The sequence below is a fragment of the Meleagris gallopavo genome, chromosome 9 (genome assembly GCF_000146605.3).
Source record: "Meleagris gallopavo isolate NT-WF06-2002-E0010 breed Aviagen turkey brand Nicholas breeding stock chromosome 9, Turkey_5.1, whole genome shotgun sequence".
In the NCBI taxonomy this organism is placed as follows: domain Eukaryota; kingdom Metazoa; phylum Chordata; class Aves; order Galliformes; family Phasianidae; genus Meleagris; species Meleagris gallopavo.
In genome coordinates, this window is record NC_015019.2 from 17,825,285 (window position 1) to 17,851,151 (window position 25,867).

Genomic DNA, 25,867 nt, shown 5'->3' on the forward strand with positions numbered 1-25,867 from the left:
TCAAAGGCTTTGCTCGAGTATTGTGCTATCACTGCCCTTTGAAATCAAATCTGTTTTTCTACTCTGCAGTATTAGTTAAAAAAAAAAATATATATATATATACTATATATATATATAAAAGTCTTCCCTGTGAAAAGAGAAGGAAAAGAAGAAGGAAGAAGAAAAACAAAAAGAGAAGAAACAAGAGAAGGATGACAAAAGGGAAGATCAGTGGGAAAGACCAAGCAGAACTTCATTCACAGTTAGATAAGTGTGACGCTTAAAGACAAAAGGGACGGGGCAGGGAAGGGACAGGGGAAAGACTGAAACTGCAGATGAAATCTGGGATTCCAGTCTTATTAATAATACAAGATATCACAGCTTGTTTTGTGTATTAGGAAAATTTACAACATCTCAAAAATCCCCACTAAAACATGATTGCTTTCCCTGTATATACACCACAACTCAGTGTACATTTCTATTCTTATATTAATAAAAGCTGAATTTTGTATTCCATTATATTTATTTAACCTTTAACATCTAAGCTCTGGGTCAGTTTGCTCTTTATAACAGTGCAGTACTTCTGCAGTTTTGTTTCTATTTTAAGAGAGCTCATGCATAGAAGGAAGACTTTTTGTTCACTTTTTTTCCTTCTAGCATGTTTAATGAAGCTTGAGGGTTTTGGTGTTTCTGCAGCCTGTGATTTACTCCACCAACCCAGATACTCTATTGCTTCTTTTACCACAATTAAACAAACAGTCTCAAGTCCTTTACGGAGTTCTTTTTTAAAAAAAATTCATCACATTCTTCAATATCTCACATAGAGTCAGCACACAATAAAATACAGCTATTTATATTGCAAGATTTTTCTCTATGCTTCTTCCACTATAATTTTTTTCCTTTTCCATAATTTTTGGCAGTGGAGCTGAAACAAACATACCCTCCACTGGCACCCTGTATACAACTATCTGGATGTCAGCAGAAATGTGGAGAGCTCTAAGAATAGCACAATTGGTTCCCGCAGAGCAAGTGCAGCTCAGAAATGCACAGTGTGTCACACCCAAACAATAGCTATTTATTAGCCATGTCCCCCCAAGAAAACAAGCCTTTACACAGAGTCTTGTCTGAAAGTGTGTTACAGAGCAGTGGGCAATGCAGCCCCCATCCCAGGGCTCTGAAACTAACTCACACAGACTTGGGCATGGAAAACTCACAGCCCCCCAAAGGTTTAAATGCAGTGATCCCCAGCTCCTCCTCCTACAAGCAGGAGAACTCCTCTTTCCATTCACGAGGGCCCGTTACTATTCTTACATCGTTTGGAACAAGAGAATGGCTCTTCTGAACTCAGGGATGTCATACCAGCATAGCTGGAGGCACAACTGCACCCAGTATTTCCGACATGCCAAAAGAGAGGATCTGCAAGTACAAGCTGTATGTAGACATAAAATGCGGGAGATGCCCAACTATTCAACCTGCCTGGGCAGATGCTGCCTTCACACAGCCGGAGCCAGCCAACAGAAAGTCAGGGGGCTGAGCCGCAGCCCAGAAAGCAGCAGGGGATAGCTCGGGAGGCTCTCCGGCACTTAATACCACCTTTGTATTTTGGATTTACGAGTCCAGACCTTTGAGTGTAATTTCACTCAGCAAGCACCAGTAGTACATGAGTGTAATGAAAACTTGCACATATCCACAGGAGCACTGTGAGCACCACCAGGCTTTGCAATATCACACAACGCAAACTGCTGGTGCCTAAATCAATATCTGTCAGCGCTCAACGACAAAGACACAGCGCTTCAGACGTGAAAAGATCAAACCTTATCAGATTTGCCACTTGTCCAGGCAACCCAGGCTCTGGGATGCAGACTGATTACACCGAAGAGATACACCATTATGTTCCACACGCTGCAGCTGGGAGGCACCAGGAGGAAGCCAGCATCTGGGACGTGGAGCCTTTGCTTTAATTCGCCTGAACAGATCAGCAAACGGCTCACCCTGGGCTGTGGCACAGCCACAGCTCTCCCACCTGTTGCTCTCCTGCGACAAGGATCACGTTGTGCGGTTTACTGTTCTCCCTCCAACTGGCCACCATCCACACTCTTCTGTATCGAGCTGCACCTCTTGCTCAAAAGATGAGAGCGCCAGGCCTTCTTCTGATAAATGTTAGTCGCATTCCCAAACGTGCACATAGAGTGAGGGGATGACTTTCAAATGCCAACCAACATCCCAGGGAACTCTGCTGGTTTTCTTTGAGTGGGTTTCTGTCAATGAGGCTAAAAAAGGCAATTTTCCATTGGACAGTTACTGGTTATTGAAGATGCAGAAGTTGTCTCTCATTTTCTGAATCTTTTTGTGTTTTAATGAAACAACTCTTCTGTGATTGAGAAGCCCCATTTGTTACCAGCCTCACGAGAGAGCTGGCACCGAGATTCCAAAAACCTCGAAGTGGGCTCTCAGCCGCGCTGCTGGACACTGACCCCACAGCCACTGCTGCTACCACATTATCACTGACCCGAACTGCTGCAGGCCGGCCCCAAAATTTCAGTATGTTTCAATGTGGATAAGAGATCTCTTGCAGACAAATAACAGACCTACCTGCTAGATTCAAACAAACAGCAACTAACCCAGAATTTTAAGGTTTCACACCTCAAATACTTTTCAATTTTCATTTTTTCAAAAATCATTTTTTGCCATTTGCTTTTAATTCAGCACTAGGATTCCACATCCTCCTATGAGATTTACAGTAAAATCATCAAAATGCAGCAAAATGTTCAGCTCCTGAACATGCACCATTCTTCTTAGGTGGCTCAGCACACTGTAAAACCAAAGCACAGTCATCTGGTGCATAATTAGTGCACCAGTCTTACTTGTAAAATGAGGGAGGCACCGGGAGCTTACCTAACTAATCTGAAAATGTAAGATGCTCATTGCCTGTAATCACTGTCTTTATCATCCTTGATAATTACTGATAGGCACCAGATGATGCTACCTCTCTGACAGTGAGAAGCACCTGGAAACGCAGCACAGGCAGAGCAGTGGGAAAGCTGCTGAAAAGGGCTGGTTTTGGACAATTAAAGAGATTCGTTGCGGGAGTTTGGAGGTGTAAGATAAAAACGAGGGCACAGGAAACCTCAGGAATCCAGCAGGGCCGTGGTGATGCCACAGATCCAGCGGTAGAGCCGGAAAAAAGATACATGCTCAAAGGTTATGGACATGGATCAAAACAGATTGTGTCGTGGCAGTTGAACAACTTCGCAGCCATTGTCCGAAGTGCAGTGAAACACCATGAATGTTTTTCACTCACACTGCCTCCAGTGTACAACCCCCGACCAGCACTAAGTCACAAAGCTGCAACAACTCACTCGTTCGGCTGTGTGTCCACTCGCCGGGATCCTGAGCCTTCCCAGCCATTCATCAAAGCAGGGGAGCACCGGGTTTACACAACTTTGGGTCGATCTCAGAGAGGCACAGTGGAAATGCACTTTGTGAATTTACCACTACAAAGCTGATGTTTATAACTATCTGCTTATTTTTCATTGCTATCACAAAAAAAGTTGCACACTAAGCCACCCACATTGAAGAAATGCATCTCTAGAAGATCTGAACTCCTAGGAGGTAGGAAAGCACAGGAATTCAGGGTCTGCATTCCCCATCTAAGCACAGCTCTCTGGAACAGGTCCATGCAGAGCTCTGAAGATCAGCCTCCAGATCACTGGGGCAGAAGCATTTCAGCCCACCATGAGGAGTCCGTGTAAGCGTGCACACACAGCTGGGCTAAGGATTCTGCTGTCAAAGTGCTGGTTCTGCCTAATTGAAGCTGGCTTTGGTGGCAAGGTTCCGTTTGTGTCCTACCATTATTCCTCCTAGTGAAAAGACAGCCACTTATTGCTCATACCTGAGCTCTCAGACTGAGTCCCCAGGCCCTTCCTTGCCCTGAAACACTCAGCAAATCTCTCTAATTTGGGGTAGTAGGAGATAGTGCCTTGCACCTCTCCTTGGGTCTCAAGGAGAAGGGAGTTGCTGGAGAGAAACCAAAGCTGCTTCTCAATCTTGCCAGTCACATTTTTGCGTTTACCAGCTCAGTTGGTATTGCAGTTTAGCAAAGGGTGGGGAATGGCCCTCATCCAAAGCAGAACACTGCTTCTGGCAAATGCCGGCAACAGGTATTTCAAGTCTGCCTCTTAGCTATTCAGATGCTGTACTGTTTGACGTGCTGTCCATCATGGAGTCATATTTTAACTTCACTTTTCACCCCCCCGATCTTTTCTGGCCTCGGAAACATAACACAGAGATGAAATCAGCCAAGGGCATTAAGGGGGTGAAAAAAAAAAGAAAAAAAAAAAAGATGGAAAACAAATTATGGGAACATCTCTACAGCTTACAATGTACCGAAGAACACAATCTGCACATTTAAACATAACTTATTTCAGTAGTGAGAAGTGGGTTTTGCCTAATAGCACAACATTCTCCACTGGGCTAGAAGTGACAGCGCATGATGGAATTAAAGTACATTTCAACTGAAGAAATAAACAAAGTTACTTCTAATAACTCCAGGACGTTGTCCATTCACACACCGTGCACACCCCAGAAGTTTAACGACGTCACATTTGAAACACAAAGGGAAGCAAAAAGAAGCAAATGCGTAACTCAACATTTGCATGTAAGCCCAGCAAGACAGAAGAAGCACACTCACCTGTCTGTTTTGAGATGGCAGTGTGGCAGACTGCATGTGTCTCTGCATCCGATGTGGCTGCATCAGCTGTCGGAACTGCTGCTGCAGGAACTGGCTATTGTTAGCCTGCTGGGACTGCTGGGCGGCTGGAGACTGCTGCTGCTGCTGCTGGAGATAGTGAATGAGCGACTGCTGCCCTTGTCCTGCTGTCAGAGGTGACATCTTTTGAGTAGCTGACTCCGAGGCAAAGTGAGATAGTGGCTTGGTGTTGTTGAAAGAAAACTGGTCTTGGTTAACAGGGCTCTCATTCACCAGACCTGGCTGTAAGCTAGCAGATGGCTGTTGCATAATTATGTTCATATTTTTGGACTGGCTTGTAGTCATTGATTTAAAAAGTGAGTTCTGCATACTTGTGGGGTTGTTGTTGGGAGTGATATTAGAGATTAATGGACCTTGAGGACTGAAGGGCTGCTGATGCAGAGCAGGGCTTGACAGTTTCTCTGGCCTGTATGGTGGAGAAGGTCCAGTATTTGTGGGAGCCATGCTGGCAACCAAGTTGTTCTGCGGACTTTTAATATTGCTGGCTGGTAAGCTGGCTGCTGTCAGGGCAGGCAGCATGGAGCTCTGTGGGCTGAAGGGCTGCTGGTTCAGAGCTGGACTGGAAAGCTTCTCAGACCCGTAGGGAGGAGAGGGGCCATTGGAGGGGGTGCTGCTGGAAGTCATGCTTGAAAGCAGAGTGTTTTGAGGACTCTGAATGTTGTTTCCTGGTAAATTATTAGCAGGCATACCAGATACCATAACATTTTGAGGACTAAAAGGCTGATGGTGGGGGGATGATCCTGCCCTATAAGGAGGAGAGAGACCAGGAGGAGACATAGATGGCCAGCTAGGAGCCTGTACTTGTTGCTTTGTAGTAGACACCTGCTTGCTAGCTGCCAGCTGCTTCAGCTGCTGAGCATGCCAGTTGGAGCCAGGTATGGTGGGTAAGGGTACTGGAAGCATGGGTGGTGGCTGGTTCTTGCTCTGAGCTGCTGCAGAGATGGGTGATGCAGCAGGTTTGTTTGAGGGAGGAACCTGGAAGTTAGCTCCAGCAGATGATGGCCTCATCTGAGGAGATCCTCCACTGGCTGGGTTGCAGCCTGGGGAAAAGTCTTTGTTAGCAACATGGTTCTCCAAGTGGGAAGTCTGCGGGGAGGACTTTGGAGTGCTACTTATGCTTGGTTGAGAATGACTCAGCCCAAGTGGCTCTTCAGCCTTGCTGCCCAGAATCTTCTCCAGATCCAGGTCATTGGGAGAAGGATCAGGCATCTTTGTCAGCTCTTCCAACAGATCTTGCAACTCCTGGTCCACAGACTGTAGGCTGTTTCCTTTCTCATCATAGTGGACAATGCTGTTACCTTGCCCTCCTACTGACCCCTTCTGATTTATTTCCGTGTTGGGTGGCACAGAAAATGGGGAGCCGATGCCACTACCATTCATGTGATTGTTTTCCAAGAGCACTGAATGACCTGTGACTGCCATGGAAGAAGTGCTGTGACTGGTGGAGAATGGAGTACTTTGCATTTCTGGACATGCCACATTGGGATTGGTACCTTGGCCCATGGAAAGGGTTACATCGTCGAGACAAAGTCTTTTACTGTCATTTGGGAAAATGACATCAGGCACACCACTGGAGGCAGGAGAGCTATCATCTTCCAGCTTTCTTTTAATGGATCCCTGTAACTGGGAAAATAAAAATGGAAAAAATGGTTACTGATCTTACTCTAACGTGCTCAAAAGCTCCAAACTGTAACACTGGGTTGGAGAAACTGAAAATTAAACCGCACAATTAAAAAACCAATCACGTGAGACAAATTCAATCAGGATTTAAGTGGGTGTGACTTCACTGAAATCAGATGAGTTACAGTCAGACAAAGGCTCGATCTCACATGCTGGCCTTAAGACAGGTGTTAAAGCTATAAAACACTGCCTGTCATCTGAACTGTAATAGAAGTTTTTAAAATCATTTCTGGTATCATCTCAATTAAGACAGTATACTCCCTGCATAACAAGCATGCCAGCATTTTCATGGTCTAGACAATGGCAGAAATGAATGAAACCCTGGATTGAATTTAGCCACCTCCTGCCAGTGACTCAGATTAAATTCAGACCTGAGACAACTAAGTTGTTTTACATTCTTTATTCTGAAACAACTGGCATGCTTTCTAAACAAACTAAAACAAACAAACAAACAAAAAGATCTCAATTACCTGTCTAATCAGACTTTCAGCTTTCAACCTTTTTTTAATCACAGACAGTTTAGATTTTCTTTACAGTAAATAACAGCTAAAATCTTAACTTTTCTTTGTTTTCCTAAGTCTCTGGCAGTAAGGGCTTAATTCACATTAGGACACAACTTATTTGTAAAAACTGAAGTATTTTCAAAATACCATGATGGAAATATCTTCAACTTTAAGAAATGGTGTAGTGGTAAATCCACAAGTTTTGGAGGAAAAATAAGCCAAGTTCATTTTGCTTAGAAAGAAACTGAAACTAAAAATAATGTCTCTATCACAAACTCAGTGCAATATATTCATCTCCTCCAAATATAATCATCTGTGGCTTTCATTTTTAACAATTTTGACCTGTATGTCATAGGATTAATCAAACATTAACATTGCTGCTTCAAGTTAAGGGAAATAAGCCTTCTGTTCTTGTGTAATAGTAGAGGGAGGTGGTATTTAAAAAAGTATCTTGTCAGCAATGGAGAAGCCATAGAAAGTCGCTGTTCCTCTAAGCCAGCTCACAGTAAAACCTCTCCCAGCCCTGAACTACCATTCAAAGCACTGCTAGCCACCTTGCACCAGGAAAAAAATCCTCTCTCCTTGTAATACCCACCCCAGCATTAAAAGAACCCCACCACGTATTGCCAGTGTAGTCATGTCTACTCTTAAAGCTGCGGTGGGTACGACTGGCTTCTGAATTTTGCACTAAATATTACATCTCACCTGTGTCTAAGTTCACTACACAAACAGCTGCTTTGGTGCTCAATGCAGCTACTGTCACAGATTGATCATCACAGGGCATGCAAGGCTGTAGGTGGCAATATGGGCACATGGTGCAGCTTCTGCAATGTACAAATGGCCAATGGCCACCCTGAAATTCAGCCCATCTTCCATGGGTTCAAGTAACTGACTACAAACTGGGGCTGTTCTGAGCTGGGAACTCGGGGCAGTTCCCCAGCGGCTTGCTGAACACACATGAGTGCTGTCACACCATTTGTTTCTGAATTGGTGGGCAGAGAGAAGATTGTAAGTTTGGGCCAGCATGTGATCAGGCTACACAGATACTTTCCTACGTGTTAACACCCAACTTATACTGGTATTTGGAGGTGAGTGAGAGGATGCAAGTTAGCTGTACATGAGGAACAGGGTGCTGGCAGATGGAAATACAGGTTTGTATGCTATGGTGAGCGGCTGCTCAGGCTTTGGGAGAAATTCACCTACCACACAGCAGTTCTGAATGGTATTGTGGCAAAGCGACCTTTTTGCATGGACATTTTTCACCTGCCCTCTAAGGAAGCTATTCCTTACTAGAGCAATCAAAAAAATCACTGCTCCTTCTGTGGCCTCCAGTTGCACTGCTTTACCCTAAGCTGCCCCCAGAAACCACGAGTGAGTTGGATCCAGCCCGGAACGGGGAGTGCTGCTTTCAGTGTCCTGCATGCTGGTGGCCCAGCAGCCCTCTTCAGTCAGCTGTGCCATGCGTGGTTTGACCCTGACTGCAAGACTGCAAGAGACTGTCCTGACATCGCATCGAGATGGCTGAAGCACCAGGGACTGGATTATTTCTCTGGGCTGATGAGGCCAAAATTTGCACAGCTTCAGGAAATGGAACAAGGCCTAAATCTTCTCCCAAGTGTTAGTCTAATGATGGATGAAATTGTTTTCCTTCATTTTCTTTGACAAAACTAAGCCAGAGGTACATGTTTCAACAGATGCTGCCCTGTGTAGGCTGAAACACGTTGGTGGAGCATAACTACATATATTTAAACGCAGACATGTATAGGGAATCTTTACACAGGCTTCACACATCCAAAATAAACACCGCACGTTCCCAAGTTGCACACTGGGAACTTTGCAGCAGGCGGTGCTGGGGGATCTCCCACACTTGGCCAGCTGACATGCTGGCATGTACATCCCTGCCAAAGGACATTCCTGCGCTCTGAGCTACTGGGGAGAAAATTGGGCTTTCTAAACACTTAAAAAGTATTGTCTAACTGTTGCACAGGGGAGTAATGTGAAAGCCTATTTCCCCAAGACTATAACTATAGGTAAAATAAAGCCACGGTGTTCAGAAGCACAGGCATTCCAAAAGTGGGACAGGACTTTTAAGTAAGCTAGATTGGAAAAGAGGTGTGGTGATGTTAGCTGAGTGTTAAGTTCTCTTGAAAAGCAAGATTCCTTTTTCCCAGGTGAATATTTGCACGAAAACCATGAAGTCCAGAAGACCATTTGCCTCCATTGTTGGCAGGTACAACTCTACAAAATGTCACAGTATTGTATTTGGTTAAGATGCATTTGTCTACAGCTACAAGTTTGAGAAAGATACCATTCTTAAAGTGGACTGAACAAATTACAGAGTAATTTTGGGTGTAAGGGATGACAGAGTATCATCTGCTTTCTGCTTCAAGTGGATCACAAATGAAAAAACTAGACAACAGTGTTTCACTAGGCACTTAATATGAAGTATTAGGGACAAACAATTCTCTCCTCGGCTGGACAGGCTAGCTGAAATATTCCTCAGTCAGACAAAGTGACTGTTCCTCCCACACTGTACACTGCACTGATGTGGTCTCTGATGGAGCCAGCACCAGCACATTTCCCCAGCTCCGTCTGAACTGCACACTTCCCTTGTTTGGCCCTGGATTCCCACAGCAGGGAGCTGATTTATACCCATTCTTTATCTCTTTTTTTTTTAGAGGGTTTATGCTCTTTGACAAAATACAGCAGAAATGAGGAGAGAATCAGAATATGCTCTTTCCCTTTCTCTGTTGCCTGTATGTTGGGCAGCCTCCTTCCAAACTGAGCACTGGTAAGAGAATATAAATACGATATAAACACATAACACACGCTCTTAAGCTGGCTGGGAGCTGTACAGCCACACATGGGAAAACCCCATTCGCATCTGCAAACTAAGACTGGGCAGATAAGAGACAAACTTTACGACCTTGTCAAAATCCATTGCAGTACATTAGCATGCAGGTGCTAGCTTCTTTTGGGGAATACTTAGGAAACAAAGGCAAGCCCTCTGATGCAGGGAACATCTGATTGGTTTGCTTGTAGAAGTGAGCGTGCAGTGGTCCCGGCCCTGCTATGCTTTCAGAATGAACAGGCGTGCTTCTGGGAAAGGCCCAAGTTCCAGTCGAGTCACACTGCTGGTTCCTAATAGTAGTGTAACAAGAATAAATAATAACTGTTTACACTGCTCCTTCCCCGGCAGCTCCACAGCTGTGGTTGCAAACATCTCATTTGTCACACACCAGCTCTGCACAGGGCAGCAGTCCCCACACGTGGACAGCATGCTCCGTGGGCACTGTGCTGTGAGGGAGGGCTGGGGGCTGAGGGCTGCAGGCTGGGCCCCACCACTGCTCCTTCCGCCTGCTGCTCCCCAAGCACAGGCAGCAGTGCTGGCCTCTACAGGCCTACTACTTCTCAGCAATGGCTGCAAGTGATGAGAGCTGGAGCAGAGAGATCAAATTGTCAATAGATGCACACTGTGGTGGTGCCATCGGATTTTAATAACACACCGTGCGAGCTTCTCCAGTCTGGCCCGCTGCCTTGCCATCACTGCAAGTTCTTCCTTTAACTCAAGAACTCTTTGGTTACCACATCAGCCTGATGACCCAGCCAGCCCCATGGCCCTGCTGCCAGCCCACACTTGCTCTGCTCTGTCCCTTGGGCCTTTGCTTGCACCCTGGCTGGCAGGGAGGAACCCCCACCACCCACCGGGAGGATCTGTGCAGCTTTCATCCCCCTTCCACCAAATATAAGCTGAACGTAACAGAAGATTTCTATTTAGGACAGCGTAAAGCAGAAATAAAAGAAGAAAAATGTTTGGTGAGGTATTTCTGTGCTTCTCTCTGGCTTCTGCAGCCTGTCAGAGATTCAAGCCTTGATTTAGAGCAACCGCAGGGTGCTGATTATTGATCTGCAGCCACCTCACCCCACTCATTGCCACTGAGTGATCCAAACTACAGCAGTGATTCCCACACCCACAAGCATTTTCGTGCAAGAACCAAGCCCTACGAGACACTGCCATTTTGAAACCACCTCTATAGAGCCCGTGAAGTGTTCTCCTCCGGCATCCTGTCCAGCTCCTCTGACTCCCTGCAGCCGTCATTGCTGGCAACCCTCTTGACTTAAGAGTGTGAAATATATCAATCTGGGACCTCCAGAATGGGAGTCAGATAACCTTCTTTCTCCAGGAGTCACAAGACCCTTGTAACTCTTGGGAAAACCCAGGTGTTGGCTCTACTATTGGTTTGATTAAAGAAAAGAGAAATGATAGTAGGAGGAGAAGGAGCAGATGGGGAATATTTCAGTCATCGGTACTTGCTAGTGTTCTCTGGCAGTCTTTATCAAAGCTTTTCAGAGCAAGACCCTGGTGCCTCAGAAACCTGGGGAATCAAGGTCACCAAGAGTGAAGGTTAGATAAAGTATTGTGAAAAAAAGAGCACAGTTAATTTTCTGTGGAAAGGCTGAATAATGCAGCAGCCTGAGAAGAGTGGAAGAGCTTTGCGTTAGCACATCAGCCTGCAAATTCCAGTATTCCCTTGAGACTCCATGGGTCTCAACTCTCCTGTTTTTCAGGATCTGTTGCAGATTGTTTTTTCCCTCTGCATAGTTCAAAATCTGAGCTTTGCTCAACTGAGCTGACCAGAGAACCTTTCACTCTTTGTCTCTTTCAAACACTCGACACTGCCAAAACTGGAAGCATGTATTTGCCAGAGGCAAACTGTTTGCAGCATTCAGCCATCAAGACTTCAGTCTCTGTGGCTTCAACAAGCTTCAGAGAGAGCTATCTGCCCATCAGCCCAAAATGTTTCTATCTGTTCTGACAAAAACAGTCATGTAATGAAAAAATGAAACTGGCAATTTTCCATATAAAACAAGAAAATGTCACAATTTTTTTTTCTCCTGTGCCTGAATACACAATTTGAAAGATTTGTGCTCTATATTGCTTGCTTCTTTGCAATCTATATAGATTCCAATGACCTGCTAATTTTTGAGGACAGATCATGAAAAAAAGGTGAGAATTCTAGTGTTTGAAGGCTGCAAAGTGTATCTGATATAACATTACCTCTTAAATGGCAGCAGTTACTTGCAGCACTTCTTGAACTATCAGACATGATGTTTTCAGTAGCAGGTTGGCTTGCAGATGAGCAACAAAACCCAAATGCTTGTGGGCAAAGATCCCATTTAGCGACAGCAGAACCTGCCTCTGCATTAAGTGCATTTAGCTCATCTGCAGTTTCTCATTTGTGCAAGCTAGCTGCCATTTGATAACAGAAGCTCGCATTACATATCTGAATCCAAAAAGAAATGCCTCCTGCTGAGGCATACAGTGAGTAGCTGAAGCAGTCCATGACTACCAGGAACAAGAAGTATGCTTTCACATCCCAGGCTACAAGGAGAACTCAAGGGGACTCAAGCAATTGAAACTACCAATCACTTGCCCCATGCTAAGATTAAACATAAACTAAGACCTCATTTTTCCTGCCGCTTTAGACTGGTTGACCCTTCTGATTTCAAGTGATTTGAGCATGGGTGGACTTAAAGCTGTCATTTCACATTGTCAAGGAAGAGATCAGAATGCGATTTCAAGCTGCCAAAGAAGTGTTTCACTAAGCTTAAAAGTACTAATATCCCAACTCCTCAGTTAAGGAGTATGAGATAAAGGCCTTTTTTTGGGTCTGTGTGGTATTTGCAGGCTGGAAAGGTGGCAGATCCATTCCCATTCGAGCTGTGGTAGTGGAGAAAGGGTTATGAACAGGGAAAATAAACAGGGCAGGATTTCCTTCTATTCATCATTCTCGTGGAAATAGGCAATTGGAGGGGAGGATGTAGGAAGAGGAACTGGGGAGGAAGCTGTCGTTTTAACCATGAAAGCACACAGGGTATTGGTTAGTTTGTATGAATTATCTGGATTATTTTTACCTGGATCTGGAGTTTCTCTCCAGTGTATAATTTACAGTGGCAATATGAAATTTGCCATCTTTAAAACAGTTTTATTAACATAGACTGCTTAGCCTATACAAAGGCTGCTACATGTGTGCAGCTGCATCTCCCATCAGCACAGCCAACACTGGGCCACCTTGCAGAAGCTTGCTGTGACCCTTTCCCTGTGACCATCACCACTCATTGTGATTCCTCATTTTATTCAATGAATCAGTGCACATCTTTGAAGGAACTCCATACTATGCTGAAAGAGCAAGAAAGAAACTGCTGCTACTTCTAAACGTATGTGAACTTCTAAATGACTGCTGATCTGTTACTTTCCTTCCTCTTTTGCCTCCTTCCCCACTTAACCAACCACAGCATAAGAAGCAATCTTGGCTGCAAATACCCAGAACTGCATGATTTGGCTCACAAGCACAAACATCCAAAACATCATGACTATACAAAACCAGAAGGATACGATCTTACAATAAGCATAAACCGCAGAAACTAACAGGAAATTCAACCTGGATTACCAAGAGCATTACGTATTACATTTTTTATAAATCTTAAAAAAAAAAATTAAAGGGAAGGAAATATGCTACAAATACGATTTTCTCATAATGATTTTTGTGAATGCAGTTAAGCTCATAATGACAGAAATACAGCTAATCCACATCCTGCTGTAAGCTGGAACATCTTACGGGCTACACAGCAGCAAGGTTATGAACAGGGCTTTTCCAAGTACCTTTGTCTAAAATTTCAGGTATCATCCTTAATATCAAAATAAATATATTGATGATGGATCAGCTCCGAGGCAAAAAATAAGTACACAGCCAAGAATATACCTGTTTCTTCATTCCATGCAAGCCAGCTGCACAGAAGAGACCAAGCAACATTTATTGTAAAGAAAAGAAATTAAACAAAAGGAAAGAAAAAAGAACCAGACGTTAGCTTTGCTACTTTTCAGTTCAGACAGAACCAATCTCATTTCAGAGGCACCAATAGAGATCTACCCTATCAAAACAAATGTTCAGCATCTTTCTACCTTGTCTTTCCTTAACAATTCATCCGCATCAGATTAATGGCATCGTTAGGAATGGGAATTTTTCCAAGGGAAAAATTGCTATTGACAAATGAATCTGGAGGAACAGGACTAGTGCTTGCTCCTGTGTTGTGCTACTAGCAGACGATCTCGGTGCAGATGCCTCTTAATTAGTCATCTGAAGACCTGCAGCAACTACGCCATGCATACTGTCTGGCTGTTGCTTCCACATTCCGTGTAATGACAAGCACTATTAACGAGACAGCTGAAGACAGAAGTTCTCTACCTTTCAGGTTTTAAGATGTAGTATAAGAGTGTTTCTTTCATATCTGGCTGTAAATCAAGATCAATCTTAGACTCAGCGTCTCTCCACCAGTATTACCTCATCTTACTTCATTTTAATACCAGCAGTATTGTTTTATATCTTTTTTTATAGGCCATTAATTTGAAAGTCCTATGGAACACTTTGCAGTAATTTTGTAGACTACATTAATCTCACTGCAACAGCTATATTCAAGAATTCAAATCCTCTCTACTGAGCCAAAAGTGACCATTTTGCTATTTGGGTCTTCTGGGATTTGAAAGTTACTTTTTTTTCTTCTTTTCCAGCCTGTACGCTGTCACAGTTATGCAATGACTGTAAGATAACAGGAGTTATGTATAGGAAACAGACTGTATACATTCATAAATCAGGATCTAGGTTTACCATTTACCAGATAACCAGATAAAACCCAGTTCAACTTTTTTTTCTGGCAGATATTACAGTATGTGATCAAGTCCCAGAAGATTTATTCCTGCATTTCTATCAGACTACGGGTTTCATTTTATCAGAAAGTATAGTTGGGGAATTAAGAGCCTGGAGGCAAAACCTTCAATTAGGTCAAACCTGGGGCCGAAAAGCTCTCAAGTTTTCAGAGCAATAGGAGCAACAGGAATTCAATAAGAAAGAAAGAAAGAAGGAAGGAAGGAAGGAAGGAAGGAAGGAAGGAAGGAAGGAAAAGGTTCAGTTTCAACTGATGAAGTACTTACACTTGTACACTTACTCCCCCAGTTAATAATAGCTCAAACCTTACCTTACCTGTATGGCTCTAACTGAATGCTAATGCCGAGAGGCCTCACATCAGACTGCTAAATGGCCTTCTCCTTGCTTTCCGTACTGGAAAGCAATGCGTTACCACATCCAGAGCTCTCCACTAAGCTTAGCAGGGGACAAAACATTTAAAACAGAAGTTTGAGGTTTTTCCTACCTGGCATCAGAAACAGGAGCACAACTCTAAGAAAGGTGGAAAAAATGGGCAGCATTAGGAAACGTTTGGAATAGCTCCTCGTCTACCCTTCACCCTATCCCTTTGCTCCTCCTCGATGTTCCTCTGCAGTCCAATAAATGAAACCATCAGCAGGACATTAATGCAGGCCCGTCAAAACAAGCCTCAGTTAAAGTAAGGATGATCATGAATCAAGCAAATGTCCCACTGAACCAGGGTGCAGAAAAACTGATAAGGCCAGAGTCAGAAATGATTTGTAAAGCAGAAGATTCTGGTTGTGAACATCTGCCTCTCAGTACTTCCTTTGAAAACCTGCATCCTTCTCTGCACAGCAGCTCCACCTTCCTCAGCATTCATTATCTGGAATAGGAAAACAGCTCTTTGGCAAGATGTTATTTGTAGGCTTCTGCCCTGGAGCAGTGCGAAGGCTCTGGCCCTGGGGCTCTGGGTCCTCCAGCATACTCTTCGAATGGTATCTGACCCATGGATCCTTACAGGGCTTTTGCAAACCAGTGTTCCTAAAGAAATGAAACCGAAGGCATATCATCACCCCACCCCTGAAGCCATCAAGCTGTTGAAAAACAGGCCTCAGTGAAATAAATATTTTAGGACATTGACTTCAGCAGGGATGGGATTGCATTCTTTGCTCTTCTATTAACTAAAGGAGTAAATTAAAAATACACAGGATTTGGAGGAATTGCTTCCAGCAAAAAATGCAGTGCTTCAGTCATTCAGATTTTAACCACAGAACCTCTTAACTTGTTACAGATACCAGTTCCCCTCTGTCCTAGATGTAATGTTAATCACACATTCATCACTGCAAATTGACAACATAAATGCTGACTTGTGCAAACAATGTTAGAGAAAATGGTGTTCTTGCTGCAGAAGTGAATTACAGCCTTTTAAGCTCCCTGTGCTCCTCAGTTTTATGTAAACTCTAATTTCCAAGCCTTTGTCCTGCCTTTAAAGGTCACACAGTTGAAAGCTATGAAGCATAGCGTGTTCCCATTGATATTAAAACAATGTTTACTTTAACATGCATATAAATTGTAAAGAAGAAACAGTTTGCAGCCTGCTGTTAGTAAGAGATGATTTATCGGACAACATGGTTCCGTCCACATGTGGAATGTAAAAACCTGATCTTAACCATGCAGAGGGTATTTTTCTCTTTTGAACTGAAGTCTCCACATTGTGCTGCAATCACGCTGCTTCTGATGACATCGTATTTAACTGATTAAACTCTTAATCTTGCCAATGCTTAACTTCAGGAATATAAGCAGTCTTTTTAGATTCAAGCATCTGACTGCACATTTGCAAGATCAGGATTTCATTTGCATATTCAAATTGCAGAACTGCATCTTCCCTTTGTCTGTGTAAGGCCAACTATAGCACTCCAAATGCTAAAAAACCACCGTAGAGTTGGACAGTATTTTTAGCATCTCTGTGGTGCACTTCTATCTTTAGCTGCTGTGTTCAAAAACAATCCCACAGGACACTGCATAGCTAACATAGCTCAGGCTTCTCGTCACGTTCAATTTTCTCCTGAAATGTGGTGAAAGCAGCCTATACAACAGGCCAGTCTGGGACCAGCCGAATTTTCCTCAGATGTACTGTCTTGAGCAGGGCAGAACCATATCAAAGGATTAAAATGTGCTCTGCAGAGGAGATGGAGGCTGCCATGACTTCCTCAGGGGGATAATAAAGCTCTATACTCTGCGTTCTGCATGGATAAATCAAGGAGGACAGTGAAGGATTTCTCCACGGTGTTCCCTAGCAGGATGTGCCCATGGGTTCATGGCAAATTTCTGGTCAAAGTTTAACTCTGCAAGAGAAGTTAATAATTGAACTTGCCAAATCATCGTGATTTCTACATCCAACTGTGTCTTGTTTTCAGAGGCATCTTAAACCAGTGAGCCATTTTATTAGGCTCATGCTCACGAAACAAAAACATGTGTTAGCTCTTGAGTGCCAAGTATCATCCTGGAGGGTTACCAATCCCTGTTACAGATTTTGTAGCCAGCCTGAAGTTATCTGTCATAACAGAAGAGGTAGTTTTGAACACACAGAATGAAGCACGCTGCTCCATTCTGGAATGCTTAACGTAGTTGCAGTCTCTTTGTAAAACTCTATGAAGATGTACTGCAGAGAAGAAAAAAGAGCTTGAAACTTATTAACTGTAGTCTGTCTGTCTTGTGTGAGTTTCCAGGAGGGCCTGGGTTGGCCCCAGGCTTGTTCCTTCATTCTGTAGGGGTATTTTTGGTAATGGCTACAGCATCACCAGTTCCAGCATGCAGCCATAGCAGCTGGGTCAAGTCCGAGTGGAGGAAATGTTCTAGTGTCATATTGGATGAGAGAAAGCACTCATCATGGGAAGAGCTGTGTTCATCAGATGACTGATTTTTGAAACTTCAGATCTGAAATGCTTTCCACACAGAGCTGGAGCTGCATACAGAGACAACGGCTCCCAGTATCTTGATTTGCAGAAGAAGTACTTACGGAATCCCTCATATCCTGCTAATGGTGAAGGGAACTACACAAAGAAGCTATTTTTTTTTTTATTAAGTGACTTAGCTGGGGTTTGCAGAACTAGGTGTTTGGTTCCAATTTAACTGCAAGGAGACGTGACAACTTGAAAAACCTTAGAAAACTTTAGACCTTGTGACTGTTTCACAGATGGCCTCCCCACCTCCCCATCCAAACTTACCTTCTTTCCCATTACTACAGGCTATCAAACACTGTTAGTGAAATTCTTCGCATGACAGGGGGGCTGCCCAAATAGATGGTGTTCATTAGCTTCCTATGCCCTATCACAGGTACAGCCATGAGCACGGGAGGTGTGTGAACCCTGGGCTCCCCAGCAGCACCAGAGCAAAGCTGAGATGCACAGGTGGCAGCAGACAGGCAGCAGCTCTTACTATGCATTATGTCCGCAATACACAACTGTGCTTTTTTTTTCTTTTTTTTCCCTAGTTATTTTTTTCCTTTTAAGCACAATACATGTTTTATCAGGAATATCACAGCTATTATTTCTGAAGTGTTTACATTAAGTAACACTAGTGTCGAGTCAAAAAGAAAAGCTAAGAAACGCAGGCAGTTTGGTTTTTCTGAGCCCTTTTTATAGGACTTAGTTTTTGAATGAGTGGAGGCTTCCTCTAATCCCCAGAATGTAAGGCTGATATCGCAGGTTACGGTCCTCAAGGTGATGGTCCAAGGGCTCCTCAACACAACAGTAGGTTGCAAGATCTACACAAAACCTCACTGCATTCTTCTGAATATCAACAGCAAAAAAACCTTCCATTTTCTAACAGAGACATAGAGCTGAGCAAACACATTCTTGAAAGGTCAGAACATCTGAACTGCATATACCTGGTTTAGGATGAAAAAACTGTTGTTGCCTTTTAGTTATGACATTTCAGTTTGCCCACAAGAATTACACTACTTCCCCTAAAAGTTTTCAAGCCCAAGAATATACTTCTCCTCCAATGCTGGAAAACAATGAAGGTAAAATGCTACTATTTTTTCCACATTAATTTATCCCAGCTGTCACCAAATCCACCGATTTGTCAAGAATACAGCTACTTCTCCCAGAAGGGCTCAAGCCACCTGCAGATATGTGTGTCTCCTTGGGAAGGGGCAGGAAGAACCCGACCTGCAGGGGAAGCAGCCAGTTGCAAGTCATAGCCGTGTCAAGCTGCATACAGGTATTCACAGCAAGCTCTGCAAACCCGAAGGAAAGGTAAAATCTTCCAAAATTCTGAGCTAAAGTGCTGGTAACTCTTTGTGCTTGCTGAAAGAATGGAAGAAACTTCCTCTTTCAGTTACAGTTACATGGTCTGGTGGGGATAAAACTGCTGCAACGATCAGGAAACAACTGTCATGTTGGATGGTTGTGCTGAGCGCTGCTGGAGAGATGCAAGGACCTTGCAAACTGAGAACAAATGCTTAGGTTTACTGGAATTGCTCTGATCTGTCACAAAAGCCACAGTAAGCAGTGTCTTGTCCAGCTTCAAGTTTAAAAACCTTATGGGAATTGCAGGAGCCTCAGCCCAGTTGAGAGGCCAGTGTCCCTTCATGTGCAGAGAGCTGCCTGAGATCATTCCATCACTTCTGGCTGTGCTCCCAGCTTTTGGCTCGGCCGTCCCAAAGCCAGGGAGCTACTGCACTGAGGTACACAGGGAGGTAGCTGCACTGAGCTACCTCTCGGACTCCATGGTGTGGGTGAGCACTGTGCTGGCATTTTCCCATAGGTGGCACAGCTGGACCTCCATGGGACGCTGCATACCTTGGGCCTGGAGGCTTTCCAGCAGCTTCTGGCTGGGCTGCACCAGGTGGAGCCTCATCAGCTCAGTCATGCTGGTGAATGTGGATGTATTAGGCATGGGAAAGTGACACTAAGAGATAACAGCTCGCAGACAGAAGCTGTTGAGCTCCAGCTGAGAGGCACTGCTTGACTGCAAAGGTAATGCAGATTCAAGCAGATCAGCCACTAGCTGCAGGTAACCATTCCATTTTATGGTGACACAGAGGCTGTCAGATACTGCTTTGTAGCAGGGAATGCAGATTAGGGGAAACTTCTTCAAATGGACTGACTTGCAAGTGCCTGCCATGGCTGTAACCTCCCGCCTCCATCCCAATCACTATGCAAAGCTCCTGCCAGATTAGTTTGGGCCCTTGACGATATTTCCAGCATGCATCATTAAGCACTGTTATGCATTTCGTAGGTCTCCCATTCCTCAGTTCCTAATGGACAGCCAGCTCCCCTTCTTGGTTGCAACATGGGAAGCCTGGCCCAGCATTTTAGCAGTCACTCTTCATGCCCACCAACACTGCCACCCCTGGCTCACAGCATAGCCCTGCACACCCCGTCCAGCTCATGTGGCCGCTCTGGGGAGAGGGCTCCAGTTCTTCAAAACAAGCCAACTTCCTACTGAGGTTGCCTGTTGGGACTGCAGAAAAAACGTACATGCTTCCCTCAGCTTCACTCACTAGGTCTGCCAGGCGTGATATAGGAAATGGGCAGGAAATGTCAACTTTACATTTCACAGCAGTTCTTCCCCTTCACTCCATGCCACATCTGAGCGGCACACCAACTCCTGACCTTGCACTTGTACAGCCTTTCTTACACAAACACTGGAGGCTGATACGGGGCGAAGTACAAATAAAAAGCCAAATATATCACCTAATTTATTATTATTTATTTTTTATGAAGGAGGCTGGCACCCTGCTTCATGCTCATCTGTACTTGCACCTGAAAGAAAATCCACGTTTTCAACTGTTGATTTTCTAAGATCCACAGAAAATTAAAAACCTCAAGCTATATTTTACTCTTCCTGGTGCCTGTGCTCAAACCTGATATTCCTGGAGCTCTGTGCAGACAGGAGAGGCGATGATGCACAAAAGAGGTGTACTATGGGTAAACCTACCAGTGAGGTTTTAGCTTTTCTATTTCTCTCTTTCACAGTCATCTTAGTTTTGCTTCCACTAAAAAATCGAAGGCAGAAAAAAGAACAAAGTCCTTCACCTCGCTTCTTTGCACAGTCACTGGGACAGCAGATGGAAAGCAGCACTTTTCTAGCATTTTATATTTACTTCATCCAAGCACAGAAGACAGCATAATGAGTAAGGAGGTGAAGTCCAGTACAACATGCATTTCTCTGATAAATCTGTTTTCCTCTTAGACATCTTAAACAGAAGTACAGTTTTCCTGTTTTGCTTTCCCATTAATTACATAAGAACAAGGGAAGATAAATGCCAAATAACTTTAAAGGTAAAACGCACCACAATTTATCAGTCCTCCAACGAAAACACTCTCTCTCCCTAGATCTTCCTTTTTACAGTAACTGCCTTACCTTTTCCTGCTTTCTATTTACTGCCAAGACACCCCTTATTATACCCGTAGTGAATTTATAGGTCGTAAACAGTCACCCAGTGTCTTCGCCATGCCACTGCTGCTGCTGATTTTTGCATTCAGACTGTTCTAGCTTTGGTCACAACACTGAACCCACTCCAATGAGCTGTGCTTCAGCTTAACGAGGCACCAACACAATGCATGGGAGAAACAGGGTTATGTCAGGGTGCACTTTGCATTTACAGAAGTTTCCTTTCCCAGCAGCATGCTGCATGTTCCTCTACACAGAGTTTCCTTATTTCTGCAAGACAAATCTGTTCTCTAATAAGACAGACACTAAGTCGGAAGTGTCAACACGAACAACTCCCTGAAAATAAACTTTGCTCGTTTGTGATATGGCATTTCTAACATGGGACGTGAAACTGAACTGCAGCACAAGAGCTTAACTTTTGAAATCAAGAGCTTTCAAAGCACTTGGACTGAGCAGGAGGAAGGGAAAGAGCTAATTTCTCTGTATGCTTGCTCATAGTGTGTGCTCAACAGTTAGGGCAATCCACGAGTAAGGGAGAATTTTTGGTGCCTCTTAAAAATGTGTTTACATTTTTCTCCACGTGAGAAAGTGACAGGAGCCTTCAGCAGCAATAATACGGTCCTGGCTTCGGCAGCACACCCCTGCCAAATAACCAAATACTTTTAATAGAAGCCCAGTCCATTAACAAGCTGAACCATCAAGCAGTCACATGAGAACTGCAAACAATCCCAGGAAGAGCTGCTGTCTTTCCATGCTTAACAAAAAGCTATTTACAGTAAGACAAATAATGCAAGCTCTCATGCTTCTTTGCCTCTCTCTCCAAACAACTGCACACAACTTCGGTTCCTGATGCACGTGTAAAGAAGCAAAACTTGCTGCTCCATGCAGACATCTTCTAGGACCCATTCAGCTACCTCATGATGCCTGCAGACCTCAGGCCAAGACTCTCCACAGCCCCTTGTATCAAACACATTTCTCTTTGGGTATCTCAGTGCATATCAGTGATGTTTTTAAAATAAAAGCAGGATTTGGCTTTTCTCTCTCTGAAATCCATTTTTGCTGCTGTCTTTGCACTGCTCTCTATCCAGAATGACCTCTGTTCTGTTTTATACTTGAGCTTAGACTGCAGAAACATCTGTAAACTTTTCTGCTGATTTCAGCAGGTGTTTCTCGCCTATCTATTCAGTTAGCTCTTCTGAGAACAAAAAGATTGCTGCGTTTTTTGTAATGACACTACTGCTTATTCTCACACTCTTCATACCTATGTATAGAGAGGGAATGTTGTTTCCACATTTGTGGTATCTGACCTGTTTCAGAACCTACATGCAACACAAATAACTGCACTACAAACAAGAGACTCTGTGTCTAACACAAATATTTGTAATTCCAAAGCTTGAAGCATTAAGATAAACCTAGCATCAACTGCACTGCAAGCTGCGTCGGGAGATTCAGAGGGGGCCCTAAAGGTGCCATTTACATTTAATGTGTTTGCCATTAGCTCAAAGCTTTAGATGAAACAAAAAGCCTCATGAGACAGGTGGAAGAAACTGAAGGTAAAGTCTGCAGCAATCCTAACTCGGTGCTGGAAAAGCCGCACTCACCTGACAGGCAACACGATGGATGGTGCCTCCTGCGATGAAGGATCAGCCCCATCCCCAACAACCACCACTGCAAGTACGTTCATCAAAGAATTCCTAGCACTAAATCAGCACATAATGCTTTCTCAAATTTTTTGCCTTTTGTATATAGGAAAGCTGCTTTGCTGCCAAAGCACCAGGCTGTAGAAATGGGCTGCTCTGATTTATAACAGAGGTGTTTAAAATCAGGCAATCTAATTATCGACTTGATAGCCCACAATGGCTGCAGTCAGCAAAATTTAAAAAATGCAAAATATTGACAAGATCAGACAAATACATAATGAGGAAGTTATTAAAATGCAAATTGCCTGCCTTCTGGTGCTGCCATGATGCACAGCACAGGACAGGACCTCAGAGCCCGCAGTGAGCTGCAGCTGCCCCGGAGCTGTGTGCTGCCTATGAGCGGACAGCAAGATGGGGCTGGCACAGGGGCAGGGCTGAGCTCTCTCACACAGCCAGACGGGCCCCCACGCCCCCATGGCAAGGACCGGGCTGCCCCTGCTGGAACCCAGACCCGCTTCAGAAGGGAGCTGTTTGGGGTCAGGTGTATTTTGGGAGAACAGCCAGAAGGAGAAATGTTTGACAAGTCAGTGAAACTTGACAGAAGAAGTCATGAAACACCACTGTGAAGTTTAGTTAAAAGAAGTCCAAAGAAAGGATGAGAAGAAAATCCTCACTATCCAAGCTGCTCCAGGATGCTCAGACCAGGCCTCAAGAAAAGTAAGCCTGGTCAGGTTAGAGATGTCGTAATTGAAGGTGGAGGAGGATATCAGTACAAGCCTTCCAATTCCTTCCGTTCTCATCCATCTCCCCAATTTTTTCTTGTCATTTAAACAGGCTTATAATCCTGCGTCTAGCATATGATTATTACTTCACTTTGCAGACACATTCTTTCAAGTCTGAGGACTCTGTATTGTCTGGAAGTCTATAATAGAACAAGTAAAATAATACTATTTCCAGCTGTGGGCTGGAAGATCTGAGCCCCCACTAGGAGAAAACATTGGTGGATATCATAATTTTAAGCAATGCATTTCGATCACATTGTAATTGTTGCAACAGCCTCTAAAAACTATATAGATATAGATGGTGACATCCAATTAGCCGGCAAACACTAAGGGGGAGGTTAAATGCTAATTTTACATTGGCATTTAGCCGGAGAACTTCATTGTGCCATCTTCTATTTTAAACTGTAGCAATCCCTCCTTCTGCTGCGCCGCCATCCACTTTTATTCAGCACTGTATGAATCACAGTAACTCCTTACAAACAGACAGGGTCACAACTGCATGTGCTACATATCTGCCCCAAATCAGAAAAAAACAGATGTCTCCTGCTGCAAAAAAGTTGCAGTAACTCTCAAGGTAAGCTTTATCGACATTTGGCAGGGCAATCTGGAGTAGGATGTTAATGTGATGGTTTGGGGCTTTTCTAGCTGTATTAGCAGGAGCTGCTGCAGGTCCTGTCTGGGTAATATGAAGGAGCCCAGGGCTGCAAAGGGTTGCATGGCACCAAGCAGTCCTGCCAGGAACAGGCTGGGGATGAATTACAGGTGTACAGTGCTGAACTCCCCTGCTGACAGATGGACAGGGCTGCTCGCTGCTCTGGAAATGCACCTAGAGCACTGGGAACTGGTACTGCTCCCACTGAATTCCTGCTGCCTGCTCAGGACCCCCAGCGCTGCTGCAGAGGTAAATGCTGCTATCCTGTTCTGGCGGGGGCTGAGCAGCATCAATACAAAGCCAGATCTTTAACTCACCTTCCAGATTAAGAAAATCTGAAATAGCTGGAGCTTAACACATGCAGATAACAGCAAAGGTGCAGAAACAAATCAAAAATACTGCAGCATAATTGAAGCTACAGCCAAGACTGTGGTAAAGCTGTATTGAATCTGCAGAGAAATTAGATACCTTGTTAACTGTGGATAGATGCACAACTGCCCCAAATTAAAACTTCTTCATTTCCCCAGCTTGCAGCGTTCATTACAAATCATGCAGCTGGATGAAAGCTGAAAAAGCATTTGAAGCTCTGCAAATCTGCTGCGGTGAGCCCAATAATAAACAAGGGAAGAAAGGTGGCAGCACTGATAATCTTTATATCAAAAACACATTTTCTGCAAAGCAACTCACTATTGTTCATACGCAAAGTACATCATGCTCCTAGCAGGGAACAAACTGGCTTGTATGCTATAGATAGTCATTATATTGCTTATTCCCTCTGATTGCAACTCAAACATTTCTTGCATCCTTTCTTTTTAAGAAGGTACACAACATGGCTGCATTATGTTATGCTACTCCAGCCAGCAGTTTAAAATGCAGCATTAAATATTTCTGGTGTGTAATATCGCACACAAAAATGATTAGGAAAATGAAGGAATGAAAGCAGAGCAAAGCTTCATCTGTCTACCTAAGGACGGCTCCTGAAGGGCACGGAGCATCATCTCCTGGTCCCAAATCAAATGGAATAGAAGCAGCAGTACCCTGGCCCCTACTATATCTGTTCTGCATCTTCTCATCTTTCTCCCTAAAGCAATTTCCAGGAGCCTTCTTTGCAAGCCACACTTTTTTCTTTTCTCCTTCTCTCTGGAGCAACAATGGCTAGGTGGGGTTTACTGTTCTATGTGCTAGGTCTTCCTAAAGCTGAAAATGTTAGGATAGATGTGAGCAGCCTTGACCATGTGCAGGAAAATCTAGTCTGCTGCTTATCAGTCAATTTGGCTTCACACCAAGAGTAACACACTGCTCTAAAGGGCCAACTCAGTGTGAAAAAGGAGCTGTTCTACTAGACTATACTCCGTTAATTCTGGCTGAACTGACATTCTCTTAGGACGACGACTCAAAATGAATTTTGACTACTGTACTAAGCATGGCAGGGAACAGAGGAGCAGGCTGGCTTCTCTCTGATGCCACCAATACACCAAGAGGCAGGAAAAAAAATTATGGAATCTCCTGAAAATCTAACGTGGGACAAAATCTGTCACAGCATCACCTCTCACTAAAATAATATGTGAGCTTTGAACAAAAATCCCCACCACCGAGGCAGGAAAAAATACACTGAAAAGTCAAAAATTCCAGACTCACCACACTTACTGTAATTGTCCTTTATAAGAAGAGCCCTCTAGTTATGTGAAATGACATTACCTCACAGCCCCAGGCTCCTGGTTCTATGAACAGGAAGGAAGCAGACACACATCTCTTTAA

General features: G+C 44.0%; 1 protein-coding gene across 1 annotated transcript; it reads right to left on the reverse strand.

Moving 5' to 3' along the window:
* Positions 1-205: 205 nt before the first annotated feature.
* LOC104912228 (mastermind-like domain-containing protein 1) lies at positions 206-6,397 on the reverse strand (the record flags this gene model as incomplete). Its single annotated transcript, XM_031554715.1, has 2 exons — positions 206-2,249; positions 4,670-6,397. Coding segments are annotated over 2 exons (1,737 nt in total), but the record flags the coding sequence as incomplete, so codon positions are not given.
* Positions 6,398-25,867: the final 19,470 nt, after the last annotated feature.